Here is a 27,638-nt window from a genome sequence, read left to right as displayed (position 1 = left end):
CGGTATTTATTAGGTTCCCTTTTGCCTCTAAACCCTATAATAAGGACACTAAAAGTCAAAATAACAAAAATGGAATTGAGGATAAATGTAAATCACAGAAAATTCAGTCTTAGGAAAAAGATCCTTTGAAAAGAAATGTCACCACATTGCTAGTACTTTTAAGTGAGAGTTAGCTACACCAGAGAGGGAGTAAATTCCCACTTACACTGTGACATTTATAGGTTACCATGACACTAGTCAACATGAGCCCAAACTCCTGATTTCAAAAACCCAGCATTTCCACCACTTCCTCCCGCTACCACCAAGACCACTATTATTAATTTTGTGCTAGTTGTGGGAGGAAGGAAACAAAGGGTAGAGAAGGAAGCAGGTGCTCCCTGTCTAGTCAAGAGCAGACAAGCTCTTGGGTGGTACCACATCCAGTGAGTCGATCACGTAGGTAAACTCTGCGGGGAGGCCTTTAGTGGTGGTCAAGGGCTTATGGAGGTACTGAAGGGATGAGCCTGACTGTCAGAGAGAGAGAGATCAGTTAGGCCTACATTTTTCCCTAGCTCTGTCCCTGATTTCACTATAAACTATTACCTACTCTCATTTGTAGCCAGCTAAGTGTTTGTGTAATCCAGACCCTTCCAGTTGCTATGGTGACTTTCTGGTGATGGCAGCTGTCTCCAACAAGTTGCATTGTTCACTCAGGCCTCACTCATGTGTAACAGGAATGTGATGGGAGACTCAATGAGACTGAAGTGAATCATTACTCGGTGAGCTGCCCCAAAAGTTGTGCCCCTCCCTTGTCACCTGCCAGTCCCTTCACATGAGCCCTCGTCCCCACTCCCAGCCCCAGGGGAAGATCACATTTGGATGGTAAGTAAGCATCCTGAGCTAGAAATGTTTTAGCTTGTCCATAAGGAAATGACAACTGAGCAACTGGCTTCCATGCTAGGTAGGAGAAATACTAAAATCATCTTTTGTTGCTATGGTTGTGGTTATGCCATAGGGGAAACTGATGGATTCTCCTATATAGAGGCTTTCCTAAAGAATGGCTCTTTTGTAACTCTATTGTGGATTCCCTGGATATGAATATCTAACTAGAATTGTTGTTCAGTCCAAATCCTTGCCCAGGTGGAGTGCCCACCAACAGAAATGCCAGAGGCTGTGATATTGTCAAATAGAGATCTTTTGTTCCTTACCCTCCCTGTTATCTGTGAGGCTGGAAGGATTTTGTGCATATAAATGATTTGACAGAATGCCTTGAGCCCTTCATTGGAAAGACACTGTGAATCGAAATGATAAATAAATGACCAATAACTCCCACTGTGACATTTAGTTTTATTAAAGTCCTTAGTTGATTCAAAGCCCATTATTCTATGGATAGAGAATCATAAATTGTTAGAGCTTGAGCAGATCACAGAAATCATAGAATCCAAGCCCCTCATTTTACAAATAAGGAAGAAGCCATCTGAGACCTAAATATGTTCAGTGGCTTACTCAAGTTACTCAGTTGGTCAGTCAACAAGCATTTATTGAGTTCTTCCAATGGCAGTCAGTCACATAAGCATTCATTAAGCACCTACTATCGGCCAGGCATTATGCTGAGCTCAGGATCTGTGCTAAGTTCTGGGGTTACAAAGAAATCAAAAGACATTCCCTATCTTCCAGGAGCTTACAATCTAATGGAACCTATGTTCTAGGCACTGTGCCAGGTGCTGAAGATACAAAAACAAAATAGAAACAGGCCCTGCCCTCAAAGGAGAAGACAGCATGCAAAAAAGAGAGACAGAGAGAGATCTCTACAGAGTCTAAAGCAAGGAAGGCCTCATGTAAACAGCGGTATTCAGGAACTCCAAGATTCCAAGGAGGGTATTCCAAAGATGAGGGAGAGACAGGATAAGAGTATTGTAGGTGGTGAAAAGCACCAAGGCCGGTAGAAATGGACTGTGCAGTGCAGACTAGGGATTTGTGTGTGATAAGACCAGACAGGTAGGATGAAGTTGAGTTGTACAGTTCTTTAAGTGCCAGAGGAGTTTACCTAGTAAGTAATTGAGCTCAGTCCATGCCTGGCAAGAAGTTAGGCTATAACATGGATTGTTGGCTGGCTTTGTCAGCTGGTACTTTGTTGTACCACACCAGACACCTGTTATTTACTAAAGTCATTTTCTGAGCTAAGTACTAATCAAGCCCAACCCTGCTCAGCTTCTATTAGATGAGATCCATTTTAATTACACAAATATTTATTCAGTACCCGTTGGTACCTTATGTCAGAAGCATTCTTCTAAATACTAGTTATTGTTGTTGTTTTTCAGTCATTTCATCCATGTCCAACTCTTCATGACCTCAGTTGAGGTTTACTTGGCAAAGATACTGGAGTATTTTGCCATTTCCTTCTACTTGTCATTTTACAAATGAGGAAACTGAGGCAAACAGGGTTAAGTGACTTGCCCCAGGTAACACAGCTAGTAAGTGTCTGAGGCCAGGTTTGAACTCATGAAGATGAGTCTTTATGATTCCAGGCCTAACACTCTATCCACTGTACCCCATAGCTGCCCAGATTAGATGAGATCCATTTTAATTAAAGAAATATCTATTTAGTACCTGTTTATTACTTATGTGAGAGGCACCATTCTGGGCACTGGGCATACAAAGATGCAGAACGGTCTAGTCCTTTGCCTTCAATGAGTTTACAATGGGAATGCCTAAGTTTATTTAGTGCTCTTACTTCATCAACCCTGTGAGGTAGTTAGTACAAATTTTATTTTCCCCAATTTTTAAGTAGGAAACAGAATCAGAGATTAAATGACTTCTCCAAAGTCAAGTACCAAACACAAGAAAGACTTGAGATTTGTACTCGGGTCCTGACTCCAGGAGCAGATAGGCGGCACAGTGAGTGGATAGGGCACTAGGCCGAATGTCAGTTCAAATTAAGTGACTACTTAATGCTGTTTGACTAAGTTTCATCTGTAAATGAGTTAGAGAAGCAAATGACAAACCACTCAAATATCTTTAACCCCAAATGGGGTTTTACAACTGAACAACAGCAACACTGCATGCATGTTCATCAAGCTTTCCACCATACCAGAGGTCTCCTCACATATAATCTAACAATTAAGTATAATATATTGTTGAATATAAGGTTTTACTAACATCAACATAGGAGGAAAATATGTGGTTCATCTCACATATGTGAAGGTAATTCAACCTCAGAAAAATCAATATAGCATACAAATTCAAACTGAGAAAAACCATGTGATTATATCAATAGTTGCAGAAAAAGTCTTTGTACAAGTCAGAATGGATTCCTGATAAATACAATAAGTAAGACAGTCTTCTTCAACAAGATGTTTCAAAATCTATCTTCATCAAAGAGCCAGCACAACATGCAACGGAAAAACATGGTAATCATCGCCACTAAAAATAGGCACAGAACTAAGATGCCAACTTTCACAACTTGTATTTGACCCAGTGTTGGGAAAGTCTCCATTTATAATTACACAGGGAAAAGGCATTTAAGAGATTAACATTGAAAATCAGAGGTGAAAATAAGATTATTGTAGAGTCAGGCAGGGGCAGTTCTTCTAACATAAAAGAAGAAAAGGATTTTTACGTTGTTGAAACTAAAAATGGATAATCTTTTTTTTCTTAAGGAACTCTATAGGATCATAAATTATTAACTTTAGATTCAGAGGTAGAAAGGATCATAGAGGCCACTGAGTTCAAAGCCTTCATTTTGCAGATGAAGAAACTGAGCACAGAGAGGTTAAGTGATTTGGCCAGAGCCAAACAGCAAATAAGTTTTGGAGGCAGGATTAGAGCTCATCTTCCTGAGTTCTTGGTCAACTATACCACCTAGCTCCCTTTAATTAGTGTCATCATCCAGGCATCTCCTTTCTGAACAGCACCAGAAAATTATCATGAGCAAAGAATAATTGGCTTCCCATGATTCTCTCTGATGGCCGTCAGCCATTCCACCTGAGAGCAGAGTTGTCTTTTGAAATCCTGTTTTGCCAAAGGTTAATTCAAAATACAGAAAAGTTCAAAAGACAGCCAGAATATTCATTAGAAGATCTTCCTGTTCAATGTTCTGAAGTCTGACCTCTTGGAAGAAAAGACATCAGCTTGGGATTCAAGTTGGCAACTTAACATTTGCTGCAAATGCAGCTGAAAAGAGCATTTCACAACTAAATTTCCCATTGGTTATATATCAAGAGACTTCAAATACACACAGAATTAATGTTTAAAAGCACTTGGGGCTTCCTCATATTTGGATAACCCAAGATCATCCTATCATCAGTGTAAGATTCAAGGACACTCTCATTTCACCCCCAATGATCTTCTTCATCCAACAGCCTCTGAGAAACCGGTCACTAACAGAGCCAGTGTTAGCCCTTACCTGTAAGAAGAAAGCTGTCTTAAAATACTGACGGCCAGCTCACAGGGAGGAGGTTGTATTTCTACAGCCTGTCACTAGATGAGGTATCTATGCCCTAAATCTGGAGATAAAATTGAAATATAGATGATGTAGTTGAAGATGAAAAGATTCATAAAATTATTATATTATTCGTTTTTCTGCCCTGGAAGAAGCTCAATTATTAAAGAGAACATCCACCTAAGACCCAAGAGTATCCAACTGCTCTACAGATGACCTATAAATTTATACAGATAGAAAGTAAAAGGAGACCCTTTTATGCTCTCCAGTTTCCTCAGGCCATTTATGCACAACTTTTCCTTCTCACAAACAGCTCCATTCATCTCCTGTCAAGATATTAGGGTGATGAGGATGCTGGTGTTCACCTTACCTCCAAGCCATGAATTCTGAAAGTTTAAAGCGTTTCTGGAGAGTCATATAATGCCCCCCATGGAATCCCAGTAGTGCTCTTGCAAAAGAGGGGTCTGAGAATGAAGAGAATAACCCCCCACACCCACACCCAGAGATTCTGTTTCTGAGAATATTTCAGGCCCTTGCAGCACTCCGTGAGAGGATGTGGTTATGAAGTAGTTAAAGGGAAGTCTTTACACGGGAATACATTTGCTTTTTTCACTAAGGTGTTTTTCTCTTCTTACTGCTACAACTTCTTCCTTAATCACACTCTCCTTGGAAACCAAAGACAATTTTCAGAGAGGGAAATTTATTCATGGTGCCTGACTCTTGGTTTATTGCCTCAAATAGTAAGAAATACAAATGTATTTGCATAGAAATATATTTGGAAATTATAGCAATGCTACCAGCCCATTATATGCAAGTTGGAACTGTGACCACTTTTTGATTAGATTAAAATGTATCTATGATCTAATCCACTAGTGCCCTTCGTCCCTATCTTGTATTTTTTTTGCTCTGTATATGTATATGCTATTTCCTCTCTACCAATAGAATGTCAATTCCCTGTGAATAGCGATTATTTAATTTTTGTTTCTTCATTGCCTAGCAGAATGCCTGGCACATAGTAGGTACTTACTAACTGCTGATTGAATGACTGATCGAGTTGAGAGTTGTTTTCCAGTGATCTCATCCACAACCTATCCACACCTGCCCATCTTGTGCTGCTCTTACCTGTATCCTCTCATTAGTTCATCACAGGGTCTAGTCAGTGTCCTGGAAAGAATAAATATATGTAATTTCAACACATGTTTTTTAAAATGGCCTAATCATAACGCATCCTACTCATACAGCACTGTGTCTAAAAATCAAAGGTAATTTAGATTATTTTACTTGATTCCCTCAGATTTTACATGTATACATTAAAGTGTGAAGGAGGCATCCCTGGGCATTCCCAGCACACTAGCTCCTTCTTTCCATGCCACCCTGGAGAACTTTGAACTTTGTTCTTAAGACTGAGTGTTTACTTTTCACTTCTTTCTCTTGCTCACTAAAATGTAACTTCAGACAATCAGCGTCCAAAGTCTCCGAGGGCCCCCAACAATCCAGATATACCATACCCAAGTGCAACCACATATCTAGCTTCTATTATTGCCACCATCTCCTGGCACAACTTCCTTCCCACTGCTTCTTTCCAGTGGCCCCAAACAGGAAGAGGTTCATCTCTCCTAATATGCCCTTAAGTTCAAGTTGGTAGTTAGGCACCTGGGCTCTGGATTAGGCTCCTGACTCCAATGTTCCAATCACTTTTTGCCAATCAGGAAGCATCCTAGTGTCATAATAGGTTTTTGCTCCATTATTCATATGACTAATTGATCGCTTGGGTAATTAATTTTCCTTCTTTATGACAAAGGAGTAAAAAAGAAAATCAAAACAAGTAAAGATGACAGAGAGAAGCAGCAAAACATACTGGCTGGAGAGATTGCCTTGAGTTGAGTTCAAATGTAGCGTCTGCTATATACTCAATGTGGGACCATAAACGTCCACCCTCCCTCCCCCTCCCCCCACCATGGTCCTTGCCCCAAGTACAATATGTGGTATATACCCAAGCATAAAAATTCCTATTCACTGCTCTAGTTAGAAGTCTACTTCTTAGTATGGTGTCTGGCATATAGTAGACTCTTAAACAGTGGTTGGTTGATTTCTGTCTAAACTAAATTGTATTAAGCCACAGCCAGAATTTTATTCTTCCTTAGCATACTCTACATTTTCTTCCCCTTCCTAAGTTCAGACCAGGTAAAAACCTGAGAATTCTTTATAGAAATTTTGTGGGAAATCTCATTCCCAACAAGATGACAAAAATCAAATCCTACTTCACCAATATCATTAAACTATACAGTTCTATATGATATGGCTACTACCAGGGCCTGACACATTGCCCATACTGCTGTGTCAATGTGGACACATTTTGCTGAATGAGAAAACCAAATAACAGATGTGTTCATGAATCTCTGTCCACTTAATAGTTGCATGAAAAGATTATCTTTTTGCTACTGAGGCTAAAGAGAGTTGGGTATGGAGGCAGGAAGATCTGAGTTCAAATATAGCCTCAGATACTTACTAGCTGTATGACTCTGGGCAGGTCATTTAACTTCCATTTGCCTCAGTTTGCTCAACTGTAAAATGGAGATCATAATAGCACCTACTTTCCAGGGTGAGGATCAAATTAAATAATATTTATGAAGTGCTTGGCATAATGCCTAGCACACACTCAGTGCTATATAAATTCTTCTTCCCTTCCCCACCCAGCCACCCACCTATTACTGTCCTTATTCATGCTATCTGAAGCTTGAATTCCTGTAAAAATGCTAAATTATCCTTAATAGCATTCGGGGTTTTTTTGTTAAATACTCTGTTGGTGGTTGATGGGGAGAAGTGGAGGTCAGGGAAGGAGAAGGAGATAGGTAGCAGCATGAGAGATGTACCAAAAAGGCTTTTTGTTAAAAATTGTTTCTATCGTGTTATTATTTCTGCTTTGAGCTAAAAAGTGAGAATATTTGGAAGTGAGCGGAAATAAACTTTGAAGCGCCATGGAGTATTTTGTGAATAACCACATCGTAGCTATTATGCTAATATGATTAGTCAGGAAATGATCTCTGCTGTTTCTCAAGTGTTTCTGGGAAGCCTGGTAAACTGTAACAGCTAAATTGTTCACACTGAAGTGACTTTGCATCCCATCACATCAGAGTACCCTTTATCTCCAGCTCCAGAAACCAGGAAATAGGAGTCTCTATCCAAAAAATTAGAGTTAAAATATATGATGATTCAGCACCACTAGCAGTGAGAGACAACCCAGTGTAATGGATAGGGCGCTGACCATCAAGTCTGGTGTCAGACACCTACTGGCTGTGTGCTTCTGGCAATATTACTTCACCTCTTGGTGTACCCCCAACCAATTCACCAGAACTCTCAGTTAAAGAGCACACAGTAACTAACAGAGAGAGTTCTTCACTGTGAACTCCATACACCAGAGGCTAGCCAAAAACAAAAATCAACAACAAAAAAAAACTATTATTTTTTAAAAATCAAGATATTTTATATTAAGTTCAAATTCACAGAAAGAGCTTATCTTCCCTGGTGACTATGATTTGTAGAATTATTTTGTCCAAGAGAAAGTGCCCTGGGAAATGCCTAGGCTTGCAATTTTTAAACTTAGTTGATTTGCTTTTCAGGGGTTCTCTCAATATTGATCAGCCACACTCGTTTTAAGAGTCATACCCTCTATGCCTGGACAAATGAAAAATCATAATCAGAAAAGCTGAGGCCTACTTTTATTACAGGCCGTACATCTGTGGAGAAATATGGTGAGAACAGTGCCATTCACAGGCATGCAAATAATTGCAAGGACACAAATGATTCAATGGTAATAGAGCCAGGGCTCTCAGTGGAAATCATTCCAATCCCCCCTCATTTTGCCATGTTTTCTTTAAACCAGGGGCTGTGGAGCCAACGGTAGCCTCGGAAAAACCATTCAGAGATCAGTTTAGGAATATGCCCTATTTCCCCATGCCCATCTTTTCCCCTGCAACAACAGAAAAGCAAAGTTAGAGAACTCTGTGGGGGACAAAGACAAAAGGAAAAAAAAACAGAAGAAATGGAATGTCTCACCCAACATCACAGAGCTCATCACTTCCACACCTGGATAGTCCTTTGCCAATTCCAGTGCCTTACTCCAAATCAAAAGTGACAAGCCCTGTTAGGGGAAGGTTGCTCTTGCTGGGCACAATCTGGAAGAGATGTAAGGGGAAGCAAAGCATGCCCTTTGTTGCAGGCATCAGAATGTGTTTCTAAAACACTTGTTGTTTTCCTAATTAAGGACTTTTCCATTTCTTCTTCCCTCTCAACTTCAAGAGACTTTTTTTTAAAATGCATATAATGCCATTTGTTTTTATTTCATTTTGCCAGAGAGATGATGATCTTAAAATACATAAAGGCATATATTTTTTGAGCATGGCCAATAAGGGAATTTGTTGTTCAGGACTCTTCAGGTCTATGATAAGGGCTTTATTTTGCTTTGTGTTGCACATTTAAGGAGAGGCAATGGGAAGGTGAAAGAAGAAAAAGAAAAAAAAAAGAAATCTACTGTGAAAGACAGTGCATCACAATGGATAGAAAGCTGGCCAGGAGTCAAGAAAATCTGAGTTTAAGATGTGTTACCCTAGGGGCGGCTAGGTGGCACAGTGGATAAAGCACCAGCCCTGGATTCAGGAGTACCTGAGTTCAAATCCAGCCTCAGACACTTGACACTTACTAGCTGTGTGACCCTGGGCAAGTCACTTAACCCCCATTGCCCTGAAAAAAAAAAAAAGATATGTTACCCTGAGTACATCAATTAACCTCTTGTCACTTCAGGCAATTCCGAAAGGTCTTAATTTGCAGAACCGGTTGTGTTCTGCATTTAGAAGAGATGGTTTCCTCACCTTGTATTCCTATACTAATAAAATGACAAATCTGGTCCCAAAAAATAAAACAAAACAAAATTAAATAATGATATAAAGAGTTAATCCAGGGGCAGCTAGGTGGCTCAGTGGATAAAGCACCAGCCCTGGAGTCAGGAGGACCTGAGTTCAAATCTGGCCTCAGACACTTGACACTTACTAGCTGTGTGACCCTAGGCAAGTAATAATAACAAGGCCTCCACTTCTTGGCATAACTATAAAGTAAGGCGATTGGGGCTAGTTGATCTCATAATGATCCCTAAGTTCCTGTGATCCTAAAATGAAAAGGTAACTAGAATCAGCAGTTTTATTAATGATTCTCATCTTACTGCCTCAAGACACCAAAGACAGAACATTTTATGCAGAAAAGCCTTCTCATGGGAGATAACTACCGTATCCTGTCTGAGCTGACCCACCACAATCTACAACTGATATTTTTATGGCATTTCACATTGTTCAAACATTAAAGTCTTTGTTTTCTCATATTTTCTTGAAGCCTGTATTGTTTTCACTGGCTTTATGAAGCAAGTTAAAGACAAGAATTTTATACATTTTTAAGATTTATACAACTAATAAGAAAAGTATTTCAATACATGGACACACAGGAAATCCATTTCCTCTCCTTCAGTGAGAAATTGTTTTCATTTTTTCTCTTTGTAATCAAAATAAGGCAAAAAGGAACAAGGGAATTCTCGCCAATCTGTTCACAGATTCATTATTTACAGGGTGTCCCAAAAATCTTGGTGCAATTTTAAGCTTTCATAAAACTGCATTACTTAAGCTTCCTTAGATAATAAACCCCTACTTGATTCAGACTTGCCCTCAAAACATTTTCCATAATTTTTCACATTCTACAAAGCTAGATGAAATTTCCATTAGAAAAAAAATGATTGCCCAAGCATTTGGTGGGTCACCTACTTATAGGTCAGCATAATTCACTCAGTCCTCTTTATTTCATGAATACTTATATTGCTAATACAGGCCAATTAAAGTGATTATTATTGTGATGATCTGTGTCTTCTGGTCTCCAGAGAGCTAGACTTAATCAGTGACACCTTACTTCCACCAGGGATGGAAAGTGAATTATTCACTCATCTTCCACAACCCGGCCTTGCCCACATTATTCCCCTCCCTATTCTGCACAAAACCACTGACTTTAGGTGCCACTATTTTGACTGGATGATCCATTCTGAGAGCAAATGCAGTTGGTTGGATGACTGTTCAGTGAAATAATGAAAACATTTAATCATCTCGATAATCTGATTGAGCCCATTTTAAATGGTTCCCCAAAGAGCTTGTCAGGAGCGATTTGTACTTTGCACTGATTTGCTTTTCTGCACTAAGCAATAGATGGAAGGAACTCTTACTCTTCCTGTTTAATCCACCACCATGGGTAGTTTGATGAAGGTCTTATTTGGGGGGTTTTAAATGTTCTTAATACTAGCGCTGTATTTTTATGGATTATATTAAGCTCTACAAGGTCAAACTCTCCTCACAGGCTTTCCATGGAAAGCAGAATAATAGAAGGGCAAGCTTGCTGCCACATGAATGAGCACAGGTGTAATGAATGTGTGTGTGACTGATTTTAGCACACAGATGGTCTGCCAAGCTCTGTTGGGGTTGTTTGTATGCAGACTCAGAGAGGAGCTGACCATGACCTGGCCTGTGGCAGTCAGCCAATAATATTGATTGGGTACCTACTCTTGGAAAAGAACTAAGAAAGACTAAACACAGAGCTTTCTGTCCTCCAGAGGTTTACAGCTTAATGGAAGAGCTAGGGAAAGCAGATGTGAAAGAAAGCCAAGGAATACACAAAAGAGAATTCATAAACATGAGTCCACACATCTCTGAGACTATATATACCTCAATAGAACTGTGAATTCCATGATTTAAGAATAGCTGTAACTGAGAATTCAAGCACCAAGGACAAATTCATTTGAAGGAAGGAAAGATTATTTTCCAAAGAGTCCAACCCGGGCCCCTAGAGGGTTTGTGGGGTGGGAGGTGGAATAGAGGTGGACCACAGGAGAAGCCATTTAAGCACCTGTATAGTACTAGAGGAAAGGGCGGCAACCTGCACCCTCTCCCTAATCCCCCAACTTCTCCTGGACTCAGAAAATTGAATTCAGGTTTGGCCTCCAACACATACTGGTTATAGACCGAAGGACAAGTCACTTGCCCTCCCTAGGTCTCAGTTTCCCACCCTCAAAAATGAGGAGATTTTGACTCTTTGATCTCAGGTCCTTTCCAAATCAGTGATTCTACAGATCTATGAAATCTGTCAGTAAGAAAGAAAACTCTGCTAAATTGGAATTATTTGAAATGCAGTATATCTGTCATAACAACATCTGGTTCATTTCTCAGCATACTCTAGGTTGAGAAGTAGGGAGTAAGAATCTTCACATACTGGGGCAGCTAGGTGATGCAGTGGATAAAGCACCAGCACTAGATTCAGGAGGACCTGAGATCAAATCTGGCCTCAGACACTTGATACTTACTAGCTGTATGACCCTGGGCTAGTCACTTAACCCTCATTGCCCCTTAAAAAAATAATAATAATTCACACACATTATGAGAACAGACAAGTCATAGATAAAGGAGATGAGAGTTAATCATTTTAAAGTGGGAAATTCACTCTTGATTCCTATAAGACCAATGTGTGCATCTTCTGATGGGTGACCAAGCTGTTGAGAAAATGTCAATATGTCCTCTGTATTCACTTGGTTCATTCCATAAGCACCATCGTGACAGTGGAAAAATCCCACTAACCAGAGGCCATGAGTTCTGAGTTCCAATCCTGTCACTTCAACTACATAGCTATGTGATCTTAGGCAAGTCCCTTAACCTCTTCTGGTCTCTGTCTCCTCTTCTGCCAAATTTGGGTTGGGCTCAGTGACTTCTGGGGGGCTTCCCAACTCTAACATTCTATGATTCCTATAATTTTATTTTTTAGGGAAGAAAAAAATTCTAGCTTTAGAAGTCATACCAAAGTGATAGCCTTTGTTATTCTAAGATTACTGCACACATTCCTCAAACCATCTAAAGGGCTGACTGATAATAAATCAACAGGCAAAATACTATGGAGCACAGAAAAGATCAAGAACATGTTCTTTCTTCAAACAGCTCACAGTCTATATGGGGAGATAAGGCACGGGCATGGGGGCGGCTAGGTGGCGCAGGGGAAAAAGCACCGGCCCTGGATTCAGGAGTTCCTGAGTTCAAATCCGGCCTCAGACACTTGACACTTACTGACTGTGTGACCTTGGGCAAGTCATTTAACCCCCATTGCCCCGCCAAAAAAAAAAAAAAAAAAGATAAGGCACAGGCATGTGAAGGATCATATTCCCATGTAATACATGTCAACTCCTGGATCAAATAATTTTTATTTTGGGGGGGTGGGGCAATGAGGACTTGCCCAGAGTCACACAGCTAGTAAGTGTCAAGTGTCTGGGCTGGACTTGAACTCAGTTCTTCCTGAATCCAGGGCTGATGCTTTATCCACTGCATCACCCAGCTGCTCCTCCTGGAAAAAATAAGAATAGTGTCAGGACCTGCTATAGGATATCAAAGGAGGAAAGGGTCATTTCCCAGATGAGGCAGTCAAGGAAGGCCTCACAAAGTGTGAGAGGCCTGAAGTAGACCTTGAAAGATATTAGGAGCTTATTGGGTGATACAGGTAGAGAGAGAAGTCATTCCAGATATAAGCAAAGGTACAGAAATGGGGAACTGTAAGACATGTTCAAGGAAATATTAATCGGGATAGAAGTTCCTATGGAGTTGGAGAACCTGGCCTAAAATTCTTCCTCTGCTACTTATTGCCTCTGTGACTTTGGGCAAGTAACGTCATTTTCCTAAGTATCAGTTTCCCTATTTGTAAAATGGGATTGAACCAGAAGGCCTGTGATTTATACCTATGATCCTACAACACATGTGCCAGTAACTGTACCAAACCCTGGGAATACTAAGATAAAAATAAACTAATCCCAAGGAATTTCTATTTTTCCCTGGGGAAAGTAACATGTACAGGAATAATCATATACAAAATGGAAATTGTGGTAATTAAGGGTCTAGGCACTAAGTAGTAGAAGACAATACTTCCGGTATTATGTAGGAAGAGTGTGGAATTAAAGGGTTCTTTTTGCCAGGATGTTTGGATATTCCTACAGGAAATGTTAAGCCAATGGAAGGTCAGACTATGTCTCAGAAAGTTAAAAGTTTAATTCCCTAAAGCAACTAAAAAGAAATAAAATTCACATCTAACCTTAATAATTAATAGTTTAACAAATTTGTTTAATTATATTTGATTATTAAATAATTCAATAATAATAATTTAAGAGAAATGTCACTATATTTTATGGGATAAATTTTTAAGGAAAAAAAATTTTGTTCTCTAAAATTCTCACTAGCATTAGAAAATTGGGATTTAGGGGTCTTGATGGTCTTTCTAACCATTAAGCAGCAAATGCTCTCTCACAGGGTGCCTTTTGCAGTAAGAAGGTGGCCATATCAAAAATGGCAAACTCCTCATGTACAAATATTATCTGAAGCCAGATGTATTGGGTTGAAATTTTAGGGTATAGTCGGCTATTCCTCAGTCTCAAATTGGTAGAAACGTGGCTACCAGAAATTGGGCAGCAGAGTCCTTCTCATTCTGGGCCTCTTCCTCCAGGCTGGGGTCTCTGGATTTGGGTCAGGATTGATCTCAACCACTGTTAAGTTCTAAGGTCCCCATAGTTCATGGCAGCCTAATAATGGGGCTCTGGTCTTTCCTTATGTGTAGGAAGGAGCACAAATATTGGGGACAGCCGGTGCAAAGGTACACAGGTAGGAAACAGAATATCTTATATAAGAAAGAGGAAGAAGCCAGTTGTCTTCAAGGGCCATTTTCTACATAAAGCTTTTCTTGATTCCCCAACTACTAACGCCTCCCCCTCTCCCCTAAAAAATATCATCTTGTATATATTTCATATATATATATATATATATATTTCCTATATACTCGTATAAACTCCTTGAGATCAGGGATTATTTCACTTTTGTGTTTGTGTCTGGTATACACTAGGTGCTTAATAAATGCTTGTTGGTTGATGGGTTACTTGACAGTTATATAAGCTTTATCTTAATTCTCCATTTGTCAGGAGGTGAAATGAATGAATGAATAAGAATTAATTAGGCACTCACTATGTCTATATAGGAGGCTTTAACTATAAGTCAGATGGAAAGGTTCTGTGATCCTTAGGGTGCAAAGGCAAATCAGTATCAGTCATGTTCTTCAATAAAACTGTATCCATCTCTGATGTTGAGCTGTTTAACAGTTCTCAAGGACTTTGATGGAGAGAAGTTTCTTTCCCGGTCTTCAGTAGCTACAGCTACCACCTATAGAGGCGGTTGCCTGGTTACATTTCCAAAAGGGTTGCTTCCCTGGATGATGGCTATAGGACTAGAAATAGGGCTTGTGGTCTGGGAGGGCACTACCATCCTGGGGTGCTTGGACTTATTGCCCATTGTTAGCAGCAGGTCAGCAACCGGTAGTAGTAAGGATCTAGAACCCCTTCTCAACAAAGATTGCCCTGCATCTCTAGGTTGTTCTCTGGGGATTTAGTCTAGAAACAGGGAGAGCAAGTGCGTAGGTGGAATGAGCACTATTATCCCCACAGCTCTTAAGTTTATGGTGCTGGGCTGTCTCCACACAGATCTGAGGAAAAGTGGGAGGCAATGTGATAGCAATAGTTTGACCTGCCTGACCTTTTCAGTAGAGAATTTTTATTTATAAACATTATAATTGCTCGTGTACATTTAGTCAATTAAGAATCAAACACCAGTGTAAGCTACTGCATAAACACATTGAAAAAGAAAAGTTCAAGGCCTTGAAAAATGCCTGGGGATTTCTTTACCATAAGGAAATAATTAAAAATGTTCACCTATTTTGCACACTGATTACAAATTGCCAAGTCAGCATTTGATATTGCTGACGTTTTTCTTAACCTTTTTAAACACAACTGGAGCTGACTATTACAACAGAAACAATAACTAGTGGTAAGTGGACTAAAAGCCGTTATTCTAATGAGTCTTCACTGGCCCTCATTAAGAGGCTTACACTCATCTCCACCTCTGGGATGGTGCTTATTCTCTTCATAAGCTTCTCTGTTGTCATGGTGTTTTCTTTCTTGAGCTGGGTCAGATTTGACCCGTCCTACATCTACATTTCTTCAGTCTCCTTTTCTGTCCCCTATCCCTGAGAATAACTTTAATAGTCCAATCTAGGAGCTAGCCTGACCCGTTGGTGACAGTTGGTTGGCAGTTGGTGGTAACAGGAATGGAGGTCACCTCCTCCACAAGCATTACTCCCCTGGATGATGGCTGCAAGGGTCAGGCCAGTGGCAGGGCTGGTGTTTGCGGGGTGGAGGGGAACAGCTTTCACTCGGGTCCTTGTACATATCTGCATTCCTGTGGCAGTTAGCCAGCAGTTGATGTTAGTGGTGGTGGAGACAGGGTGGCAGGCATTTCTCCATAAGGATTATTCCCTTCGGGGGCAGCTAGGTGGCACAATGGACAGAGCACTGGCCCTGGATTCAGGAGGATCTGAATTCAAATCAGGCCTCAGACACTTGACACTTACCAGCTGTGTGACCCTGGGCAAGTCACTTAACCCTCATTGCCCCAAAGGAAGGGGAAAAAAAAAGGATTATTCCCTTCAGGGATGGCTGCAGGGGCCATGCTGGAAATAGAGAAGTTAAAAAGATTTTTAAAAAGCTAAATTATTAGTATTTGTTAGACAACATCTAAAGTAATAGGTATAGTACTGAGTGCTGCTTTAAAAAAAAAAAGATTGACACATTGGAGAACATTAAGAAGAAGGCACAGGGGCAGCTAGGTGGTGCAGTGGATAGAGCACTGGCCCTGGATTCAGGAGTACCTGAGTTCAAATCCAGCCTCAGACACTAAACACTTACTAGCTGTGTGACCCTGGGCAAGTCACTTAACCCCAATTGCCTCACTAAAAAAAAAGAAGAAGAAGAAGGCGGCAGCCAATGCAGGGAGGGATCCTGAAACCAAGTAATCTGAAGAATCCTTAAAGAAATTACTGTTTAGCCTGGTGAAGAGGCTGCAGTGTAGATGGCGTAACGCCTTCTGGACTTGGCATCTCCGGGTTCTTCTATACATTAGATGTATCACTTTGACCTAACAGATCTCGATTCTCTCATCTGTTAAAATGAGGTGGTTAGATTAGATGCTCAATCATCTATTCTCGAAGCCTCTGAACTTTGGAGGACATGATGTTTGTGTGTAAATATTAGAAAAGTATTATGGGAGAATGAGTACATATGCTTTAGGTCATCCTGGAGAGCAACCCTATCAGTCGTTCAATCAGTAAATATTTATTAAGCCCCTGCTATGTGTCTGTCACTGTATTAAGAACAAGAGATGCAAAAAGAGGCGAAAGACAGCCCCTGCCCTCAAGGTGCTCACAGACTAGGAGTCGCAGGGAGACTGGAGGGGCCAACATAAGGAACTTGCTTCCAATTAGAATTAATCAAATATCCCACACCCCCCAAAAAGTGTATTAAGTACCTAGGTGCAAGATGGCACACTATATGCCTGAGATAAGAAAAACTATCTTTGCCTTGAAGGAGATTACAACATAAAAGGGGAAGGGGAAGGAGAGAGACAAATCTGTGCACAAGAGCATGCTGTGGCAAAGGAAGGAATATTACCAAGTGCTGTATGGAGTGAATATCTTCATCTGTCAAGGCTAAGCCTTGAAGGAAGACAAGGCTTTTTGAGGTGGTCCTTTCCAGGTCTGAGGGACAGCATACACCCAGAGGTGGGAGAGAGGCTGGAACATAGATTGTATAAAGGGGGATAATGTGGAAAGGGAAGCCTTGAAAGGTAGGTTGAGGGCAGATTTTAGAAGGACTTAATTGCTGCACTAAGGAGTTTGCATTCTTTCCTATTGGAAATAGTCACTGGAAGATTTCATTCCTACAATGGCATTGATATTGGACTAGGTGAATTTGCAGTAGAACGACTCTAGACTGTGAAACTTGAACTTGGCCACATTGAAAGTATAATCTTTGAATTACCAGAGTTGAAAAAGGCAGAAACACAATGGAGGGCTCAGGGGAGCAACTTGACCAAAAGGACAGGGGTGAGAATGACTGTGGTACTGCTTAAGAATGATAGACGCTGGGGGCAGCTAGATGGCACAGTGGATAGAGCACTGGCCTTGGAGTCAGGAGTACCTGAGTTCAAATCCAGCCTCAGACACTTAACACTAGCTGTGTGACCCTGGGCAAGTCACTTAACCCCAATTGCCTCACAAAAAAAAAAAAAAAAAAGAATGATAGACGCTGGGGGCAGCTAGGTGGGGCAGCGGATAGAGCACCGGCCCTGGACCTGAGTTTAAATCTAGCCTCAGACTCTTGACACTTACTAGCTGTGTGACCTTGGGCAAGTCACTTAACCCTCATTGCCCCACAAAACAAAACCAAAAAAAAAAAAAAAAAAAGAATGGTAGATGCTATCCCTATGCCTGGAACATGGTTGTTATCCTTCCTTCTCAAAGATGACCAAAATGGCATCACTATGTTGGGGTCAAGGTATAGTGTGTCTGACTGGCTGATCAGACCAACATAAGCTCAGAAGGCTCCAACACAGGTCGAGCACAAATAGTCCGTGTGAACATTTGGAGTGGAGATGTCTCTAAATGTACACATTTCACATTTCTTTTGAGCTACTTCGATTCCACTTCACTCATAGAACACAATGCTCTTCTGGGTAGTCCTGCGTCATGTTGGCAAGTAGTAGAAGGTAGGATTGGAAAGGAAGGTTGAGACCAGTTGTACAAAGAAATCTGTTTGGTAAATTACTTGATGTTAATTGTGAGACTGTTGGCAGATTTTTCTTCCTAGGTTATATTAAACTTGAATTTTTTTTTCCCCTTTACAGCCAGTGCTGACTTTCCATACAATGCAGGACAAGCTATAAGGGATGGAGTCAACAGAAATTCAGCAATTATTGGAGGTAGGTTGTTTTTTATCCTTTGTTCTTGAAAAGGACCATGATATCAGGAAGTGACTTCATGATTTGCAGTGAATTGGATTTAAATGAGGAAAGGTTATGCAAAGTCACCTGCCTCCAGAGACATCTGGGTCCACTGGCAAGATATACATCAGGATAACTGGAAATGGTCCCATAGGTTTGAGGCAATCGGGGGTAAGTGACTTGCCTAGGGTCATGCAGCTAGTAAGTGACAAGTGTCTGAGGTCGGATTTGAACTCAGGTCCTCCTGACTCCAGGGCCAGTGCTCTTATCTACTGTGCCATCTATCTGCCCCCGAAGAGTATTTTTTAAATGTTGAGCTAACGCCAGAGCAGTGTATACACATAAGGAGAGAACATTCACGTAGCATATGTGCACCTATTCTGACCCTTCAAGAGGGACTCTCCTTTAGGTGGCACACAGTGACAAGTGGGGAAAGCATATGCATTAGAAGAGTTATTGCAATGGGAAAAAATTACAACTTTCAAATGCTGGTTTAACAGCAGACATCCAGAAGCTTAAAATAAGCCAACCCTAAAACAGTTATTTTCTTCCTTTAACTTGAAAGTCAGTTTGATTCTTTTGAATCAGATTCCAACATGCAATTACTTGCTGACAGGCCCCTCCCATCCCCGAGTCACAGAAAAGCAAGTTTTCCTCCATTTCCATTCACTGGGTTTCCCAAGGAATCTAAAGAGGAAGACACATATAGATTAAGGACATGTCTCAGAAAGTTATCTTGACTGAAGATATCAGGAACATTTAAATTGCCTAGTATCAAGGCAGTTAGATGGTACACTGAATAGAGCACTGAGCTTAGGGTCAAGAAGTCCTGAGTTCCAGTCTAGCCTCAGACACTAGTTGTATAATCCAGGCAAGTCACTTAACCTCTGTCTGACTCAGTTTTCCCATTTCTAAAATGGGCATAATAATAGAAACTACCTACTAGGATTGTTGTGAGGATAAAATAATATTCATAAAACACTTGGCAAACCTTAAAGGGCTATAGAAATCTAAGTTGTTGTTATCATCATCATCATTATCATGCCACCAAGAATAATTCTTCCCCTAAACCCTTCCTATAAAAATTATTCTGTTCTCTGAGAATGTTTTGCTGGACCAAGGCTATCGCCCTAGTCTTTAGCCAACTAACTTCTGCATTTTCAACAATTTTTTTTAATTTTCCTAATTAAGAGGCAGAAACTCTGCGAGAAATGTATATGAGAACACAATTGAGACTATGATCTTTTATGGGTGTTGTTTCAGCCATAGCAAATAGTGTTGACTGTGGTTCTCTCTGTGCAAAATAAAATCCAATAAGGACCAGAAGGCCGGGTGTATAATAGAAAGAGCGCTGAATTGGGAGTCTGGGTCAAATCTTAGGTCTGCTTCTTACTACCTGTATGACCATGAGCAAATCGCTTAATCTCTCCAGGCCTGTTTTTTGTTGGGGGGCGGCGAGAATAATGTGAGGAGGTTGGACACTATAACGTGTAAGATTCTTTCTCGCTCTGAGTCTGCGATCCGTTTATCTTCTGTTTTGAGGTGGAGTGGGGAGGAGTTGGGACAGAGCAGATGGCTGGACCAGAGGTGGAAGAGAATGTTTAGGTTTTATGTAACCTTCAATACCACTCCTCTTTCCAACAGGGGTCATTGCCGTGGTGATCTTCACCATCCTCTGCACCTTAGTGTTCCTTATTCGCTACATGTTCCGTCACAAGGGCACCTACCACACCAATGAAGCCAAGGGAGCAGAGTCTGCTGAGAGCGCCGATGCCGCCATCATGAACCACGACCCGAACTTCACGGAAACCATTGATGAGAGCAAAAAAGAGTGGCTTATCTGAGAGAGAGAGCTAGGGCGTGGCAATGGGGTGGGGGGGATGGGAGAGGGAAGGAAAGTGGGGGTAAGCAGGGAAGAGGGCACAAGGGGAACCTCAAAGAAGGGGGAAAGCACTCTGCTTTGGACTCTTGAGCACATCTTTAAAAGATCAGCACAACTCGGGGAAGCAAAGGACAGACAAAAATCCTTGGGACTGGAAAACAAAAAGGTGTTTAGAAATGAGAACTTTTTAATATCCATTCACAGCTCTGTCTCTCCTTCTGTATCCAAACAAAACAACGAGAAGAAAATGCTTTTAGAGTTTCCACATTGGTTACAATCTGTCAGTAATACCTGTCTTTTTGTGTGTGTGTTTAGAGGTGTTCTAAATACCTGTGGCAACAGGGCCCATTTTCTACATTTTTAGGAGCCCTTAGAATTTGGATATTTCTGTCTTGAGAACAACCGATAAATATATACATATATGGCCTCCAATGATTCTTTTTTCATAGAGTCCATTCTTAATGGGTTATTGTTGTATCTAGCTAGATCTTGTTTACATCACATTTCATTTGGCGGTCTTGTAAATTGGGAGTTGGGAGAAGAAAGGGGCATAGGGAAATGACTCACTTTTTGCCAAGGTCCACAGGGCCATCGACCTGTGCCCACACTCCGAGGGCTCTCATGTGAAACAGGCTGTTGAAGGACAAGACTGTATAATACTTAGCAGTGATGTAAAACCATGTCATCATCGTTACCACTGTTGGGGGGAGGGGAGTTTTCTGAACTATGAAAAGTTATTTGGATTTTTTTTCATTAAGCTCTGAGAAATAATATTGTTCTAAGTACATAGTCTTAGCTCTATTCTGTTTCTCTCTCTCTCTCTCTCTCTCTCTCTCTCTCTCTCTCTCTCTCTCTCTCTCTCTCTCTCTCTCTCTCTCTGGCTATGATGTCACTTATGAATTTCTCTTCCACTCTTCCTGTGATACATTGGCATATTCTGTGTGTAGGCATAAGCATCACAGTAGGGAATTAGAGCCAGATGCCGTGGTTTGTTTGCTTCTTCTATTTCTTTTATAGACAGTAGTAAAAGTAGCAACCCTGTTATGTTGCATAGTGAATGCATAGAGTAGGTCACTGTCCTTAAGACACCCTTCTTTTGAGGTCTCCAGTTTCACTCTCCTTGTAACTTTACACCTGCCCAGCTGGGTGTGCCCTTCCAATACTCATCCTACTAGATCCTGGTTCCTTTTTGCTATGATAGTGAGCCAATCATTGAAGTGAATTTAAGCACATCTTAAAAATTCTTTGTTTCAGAAGTATGAACAAAAACCTGGCCAACTTTATATTGAAGAAAAGGTGAACACCACGTATTCATGGTAAGGAAGATGTGGTGGTGAGTGTGTTTGGGATTAAAGCAATGTTTATGAAAATTCACTTTAGTTATTGACTCACTTTCATACGTAAGAATCATTTGGAAAACACCATCTTCTCTTTAAAATCATCCAAGTTATCTTCCAGACAAAGCAAACACACTGCCCAGTAGGTAATTCAGGAATTATGTAAACTCAAACACAATTGAACTTTGCATTTATCACAAAGACAACAACTTGGAGTTCCCATTGATAGACTCAATGTATAATGATTTGCAATGAGGCATCAAAGCTAGTTGATGACAAGAAGAGATTTATTATTGGCTAGAACTAGTTACCTTCTGCCTAATAAAATTAACCCTTCCTAGAAATTGCATAGCAAACTACAATTACACATTTTGACTAAGACATTTGCAATGCATCCAAAAAAGCAGTCATTTATTTGCAAAGGATGATATAAGGTTATTTCCTTAATTATACCCTAACATCTAGGATCATTCTGACCTATCCCTCTCCCACACAGCCTCTGCTAATGACATACACTTCATATGTCAACCACTTAACTAAACCTGTTCACTGTTTTCCTCTCCTTCCTAAAAGGGGACATAAAAAAGTTAAGAGAAGTGAAGATACTTCTCTTCTGTAGGGTGCTACCCCCCAAAAAATGCATACTGAAATGTATTCGGAAATGTTCCCATTACAACTTTTTCAGGATACTAGAGTGCTCATGAGTCCTAAGGTGATTATGACCACATCTTGGGTGGTTGAATTCATTTTATCCAGTGATGATGATCTAAGGTGAAAGATAGCACGTCACAAGAATATACGTGCTATGAACTAAATGTTGCATTTCAGGTGACTAAGTATTAGAACATAACCACTTAGAGTCAATGTGGACTTTAAAGTTGAAGAAACATTAAATGAAGAGAGCTTTGTTAAAGGGAATATTATTTCTATTTCAAGTTGCTCCCCTAGGGGGCAGCTAGGTGGCACAGTGGATAAAGCACTGGCCCTGGATTCAGGAGTACCTGAGTTCAAATCCAGCCTCAGACACTTGACACTTACTAGCTGTGTGGCCCTGGGCAAGTCACTTAACCCCCATTGCCCCACAAAAAAAAAAAATTTAATTATCTATTTCACATTATTCACATAAGAATCATATAAGTACAATGCAACAAGGATGACTATTTTCTAATAGTTTATCAAAAGAATAAAGCAGTTACATTCATCAGTGTACCCTTTTAAAAAATGTCCACTCTGGGCTCTCTCACTTTAAATCAGGAAAACCACATTTTAAAAATAGTCTTAAATTTAGAATTTAAAAATTTGACCTGTTTTAAAGGTATCGTTTTGCTGATGACAAATAATGCCAGATAATATGCCCCATGTGAAAAATATTTCCAGCATCTCATAACCTCTATTCATCACGCACCTTACACCCAATTCTTTGCCTCATTAGGCTTCTCTCCAAGAAGATTTGGTCAGAGAAAGGCCCAAACCATCATTGAATACCAAAATTATTTTCTCATTTCCCTTGACCTCTCCATATCTCCTTCTGATATCAGCAGGCATAAAAGAAAATTATACCAATATCTCCAGATATTTTGATCCTGGGGAATTGCCATGAATCTTAAGTGAACAGGAAAGTTGAGTTCACCTCTATCAGCATCATCAGTTCACCTTCATCAAGTCACTTTTGCATAGAGGAGACACAAAGGCATCCAAAACACAATTCTTATACTTGAGGAATTAATAACCTAGTTGGGAACCCAGACCATGAGCAACTGCAGAAAGTTAATATTGTAGGTAAGTGACAAATGAATGGTTTAAAAAAATCCTTGGTTTCTCAAGGTTGTGGACTCGAAAACTCCCAAATGTTTTCTAAAGGCCATTGTCAATGAATTTCCCATTAGCAATGTGTTGTTTCACGGAGAAAGGAGGATGGAACTCCCTATCCCCTATGCACCCTTGAAGAAGAGGGTCCAACTCTAGTACCTAATCTCACCTTACTACTTTATAACCTACAAAACTCATTGATGTATGAAATGTCCCAGTTGACAAAACCAAGTATTTGGGGTTTTTTTTTATCATTTTGCCTAAGAATACCATGGCATGTAACAAAGAGGCCTTTAAAGATTTCAAAAATGGAGGAAGACAGTCTTTTCGTCTAATCGCGAAAGTCAGAGAGGAAGGTTTATGATGTTTAACCTGAGAATCCAGGTTTTTCAAAGCTTGGTTTGGTTTGTGCATGTAAATCAGTGCCATTCTAAGGCTATACCTATAATTAGCACATTCACTTAAGCCAGAAGCAACACAGGTCAACAAGTTGGAACAGATTTATTACTCTCAGTCGAAACTCATGATAATATTCAATCCAACATTTATTAAGTGTCTCATTAAATACAAAGCAACCATGAAGGGACTTCACTTAAAACCTTCATCTGATGCTTCCTCCAGTTATGTAAGTAACCCTGGGCTCTTGAAAGCTGTGCCAGCTGAGTTCAAACCCTGTCAGGTCCAACCAAGCTTTAAAGGCTCAGACCACAGACCTGATGAAGGTTCTTGTGATGGCTGGTCTAGTTAAATACAGTGTGACTCATGCCAGAAGGATATCCCAAACAGGGATGAATTTTATTCCCACCGCGACAGCTCATGAAATCTTCTAAAAAGGCCAGGAAGGACTACAGTCTGCATTAGGGGATAGCTTGATAATGAAATCACAGACCTATTGAAGTATGTACAAAAGGAGGCACTGAGGTGTTGTGAAAAGAGTAGTAGAGGCAGAGGACCTGAGTTCAAGTCCTACCCAGGCTTGTTTTCAAGAAAATCACTCAATCTCCTTGGGACCTAATTTCTTCCCCTGTAAAATGAGGTCATTGGGCTAGATGACCTCTCAGGTCTCTTCCGGCTCTTGATCTGTAATTCTCCTGAGCTGATGGGAATACATTTTTTTATTGTTGCCTTGCATGTCTTCAAGTCAGCCCATCAATTGCTCAAAAGAAAAGAAAGCCACTTAGAAAGCAGAGGTGTACTGGGTGGGAAAACTTGCTCAGAATTATTCTCCCATTAACATTGAAGGGATGCAATCAATCAGCACCTCCATCATCATCATCATGCTCATCCTTTGCTGGGATCCTATCCATAAGCTTATGATGAGCACACATCCAACAGGAAGAGGCACTGACCATTCGGGCATTAAGCAAATAGTAAGCCCTTGGGAGTGAACATCTGTTGAGCACGAACTGTCTGCACACAGAACACTCAATGGGGCCCATGTTTGGTCCTTGCTTTAGCTAAGCTAGGTCAAACAATGGGGCAAAAGAATATCAGAAGGGATAGACAACGTAACTCAGGGGAAAGACAACAGGGTATCAAAATCCAAACTTGCAGTAGATCACCAAAAACAAGGAATATGCTTAATTTCCTTTGCCTCATCTGTTCCATTCTCTCTTCCTACCAATTTTTTTTTCTCCCTCTCCTTCCAAAATTACAACTCACTCTTAATGTGCCTAGGTCCAAATGGCCAAATTAAGCCCTGTTAGCCCCACAAAAGATCTGGATTCTAATTGGAACCTTTTCGGGTTGTCCTCCTTCTTCAGTGACAAAAACATTTTCCCAAATGAATGCAATAATGTGGACATTTAATTGCATATTCTTGCTTAGTAGATTGCAAAAGTACACTAGCAGCCAGGAAGTTTGTACCAGATACAAGCAAACTAGCCAACAGGAACTCAGGGGGCACCTTATCCTAACCTTTAAAAGTCTTTCCATGGAATAAGGAAAAACAAACCAGAACCAAAAGGATATATCCCACTGATTTGGGATGCCAATATCACTAAAACATTCTTTTCAGTATTGAAGGCAGCTTCCATGGCTACCTTCTGACCCAACCAGAAGAAGACTTAGAGAGTCAGAATCCTAGCTTCTTCTCTGTCACCAGTGTGCTATGTGACCTTAACTAAGTCTCCATTCCCATCTTTTTTAGCTAGAGCAGATTTTACCTACCTCCCAGGGGAATTGTGAGGTGTCTTTGCATCTTGACTACAAGGCTTTTACAAATTTCTAGTCAAGTACGCCAAGTGGAAGGCAGCCTCCTCCCTCTCTGGTGATAGGTCAAGAGGTAACTGATGGGACATGGCTAAGCATCTGCTGAATATTGAATCCAGTAAAGATCACAGGAGCAAAGCTGAGCCAGAGCCAAGATATTCTCCCATGAGAGCTGGAGAAGTTAAATCTTCTGTGAGGCGAATAAGGCCCTTCACTGAAAACCCAGACTAGGACTGCTACTGCTTATCCTCCCTATTCATGCCAGGTTCCCTCACTTTGTATTTGGCTGTCCTGACATGCAACCTTTCAGAAGAATCTGTATAAAATAATGCAACATTTTAGCTTAGCCTGGAGCTTCTCTGACATGCAGGGCTACTTCCAACTATCCTCTTAGGTATATTGCTTTCACAGCCACAGCTATGGAATTTCAGAACTTTTTTCCCAACCAAGCCTGAGGAAAGGGTGCTGACCATTACTCCTACTTGTTACAGACAGGCCAAAGAATGTGGTATTTCCAGTTTGACATTTAGGTAAAAGTTCCCCTTAGAAGCAAATTCACTCAGTTCATCTACATCTCAAAACTGACAAAATCTCAGTTAATCTGCAGATTACCCAGAATCTAGCTCTGGGAAAACAGGGAGGTCTCTTTTCTCAGTTTCAGCTCAGTTTCCCAAGGTTTCAACTCAAAGCATCACCATTCCCAAGTTCCATTTGGTTAGGAAGATTTTATTTTCATTTTTTTTTGTAATAAGCATGGTGACAGCAGGGGTTACAATTTTGGAAAGCTGAGCTAAATTCTAGTTCTGAAAAAAAAAAAAGGCAGGCAATTGGGGGGGGTTCCATCCTAATGAAATAGCACACAATTGCACCCTCTAAAAGCAACAGCATGTAAACTAGAAGGAAAGAAGGACATTATGTATGTTATATTATGCCTGATATTCTTTGTGAATGTCTTTCATTTTAACTAAGATTCTATTAGAAACCAGATTGATAAATAAAAAATTCAAAATAGTTTTAATTATCCTAAGAGCTGTCTCTTTGTGTTTTGTACCATCTCATAGGGAGGGAGGGTGACAAAGATGGGGAAACCATTCTCTTTCAGGGAAAGGATATCAGCGTACAAATACACTGTGGTCACCACCTAATGAGAAAGTTCTCTTTTGAAAAGAAACAGATTTATCTGCTCACAAAGGGATACATCAAAAGGTGGGAAATTCATACCTCATTTGGAACTATCAATTGTTATCCATCTTCCTTCTTGGCTATTCTGAACTCTTTGGGTATTTTTCTCACTTTCTTTATGTACTTTAAAGGCAATTGGGTTTCTAAATTTCTTTCTTTTATACTCTGCTTATTAAAATGGTGGTTACACAGAGCCTGGGTAGTGTCCATGGAAACGCCTCACCTTTATTTAAAGTATGGGAGAGGGCATTTTGCAATAGACACACAGAGTCTAGAAAACTAGCTTCATTCCAAATTTAGCCTTAGTGGTTTCTTTTTAATCAACTCTAGATATTTTTTGAATATGCAGAATAAATGAAATTTCTGAACCAGAACCATATTTGTCTGCCCCAATTAAATCCTCCAGAGCCACACTATATTGGGATTTATGCCTTTATATACATGATTCACTAGGGAGTAATTTCTCTCATTAAAAAGAAACTAGAACTATTACAAGTTCATTAAGAAGAAAACAGAACTAAATAAGGGGGAAGAAGGAAGAACCCACGTGTAGTACAAAACATATTGGATAGGAACTCACAGACTTGGGCTCTGGTCCCCAGTCTGCATCTTACTAGCTGTACAACCTTGGGCAAGTCACAACAACATTTCTGGGTTTCAGTTTATCTTTATCTAGAAAAGGAGGGGCTCCATCAACAGCATCTCTAAGAATCTTTTCTTATATTCGCTTCTAAGAAGGTTTACTATGTTTAATAGCTACTCATGTCAGAGCAACTCATTATTCTTTCTAGTCCTGCCACCAACTAACCAGGTGACAGAAGGAAGGTATTTCTTGTCATGGTGTGTCATTTTGTTCACCTATAAAA

General features: G+C 40.3%; 1 protein-coding gene across 1 annotated transcript in view; it reads left to right on the top strand.

The window, feature by feature from the left end:
* The window catches only part of CNTNAP2 (contactin associated protein 2), a 2,668,322-nt gene extending 2,641,708 nt beyond the window's left edge, over positions 1-26,614 (top strand). Inside the window, exons 23-24 of the mRNA XM_043968036.1 lie at positions 18,256-18,330; positions 19,996-26,614. Coding sequence (XP_043823971.1) covers positions 18,256-18,330; positions 19,996-20,195 — 275 coding nt within the window. The 3' untranslated portion in view covers positions 20,196-26,614. The remainder of the gene's footprint in view (positions 1-18,255; positions 18,331-19,995) is intronic.
* Positions 26,615-27,638: the final 1,024 nt, after the last annotated feature.

Source organism: Dromiciops gliroides, chromosome 5 (assembly GCF_019393635.1).
Source record: "Dromiciops gliroides isolate mDroGli1 chromosome 5, mDroGli1.pri, whole genome shotgun sequence".
In the NCBI taxonomy this organism is placed as follows: Eukaryota; Metazoa; Chordata; class Mammalia; order Microbiotheria; family Microbiotheriidae; genus Dromiciops; species Dromiciops gliroides.
Note: the sequence above shows the minus strand (reverse complement) of the source record. Positions and strands in the feature narration are given on the sequence as shown.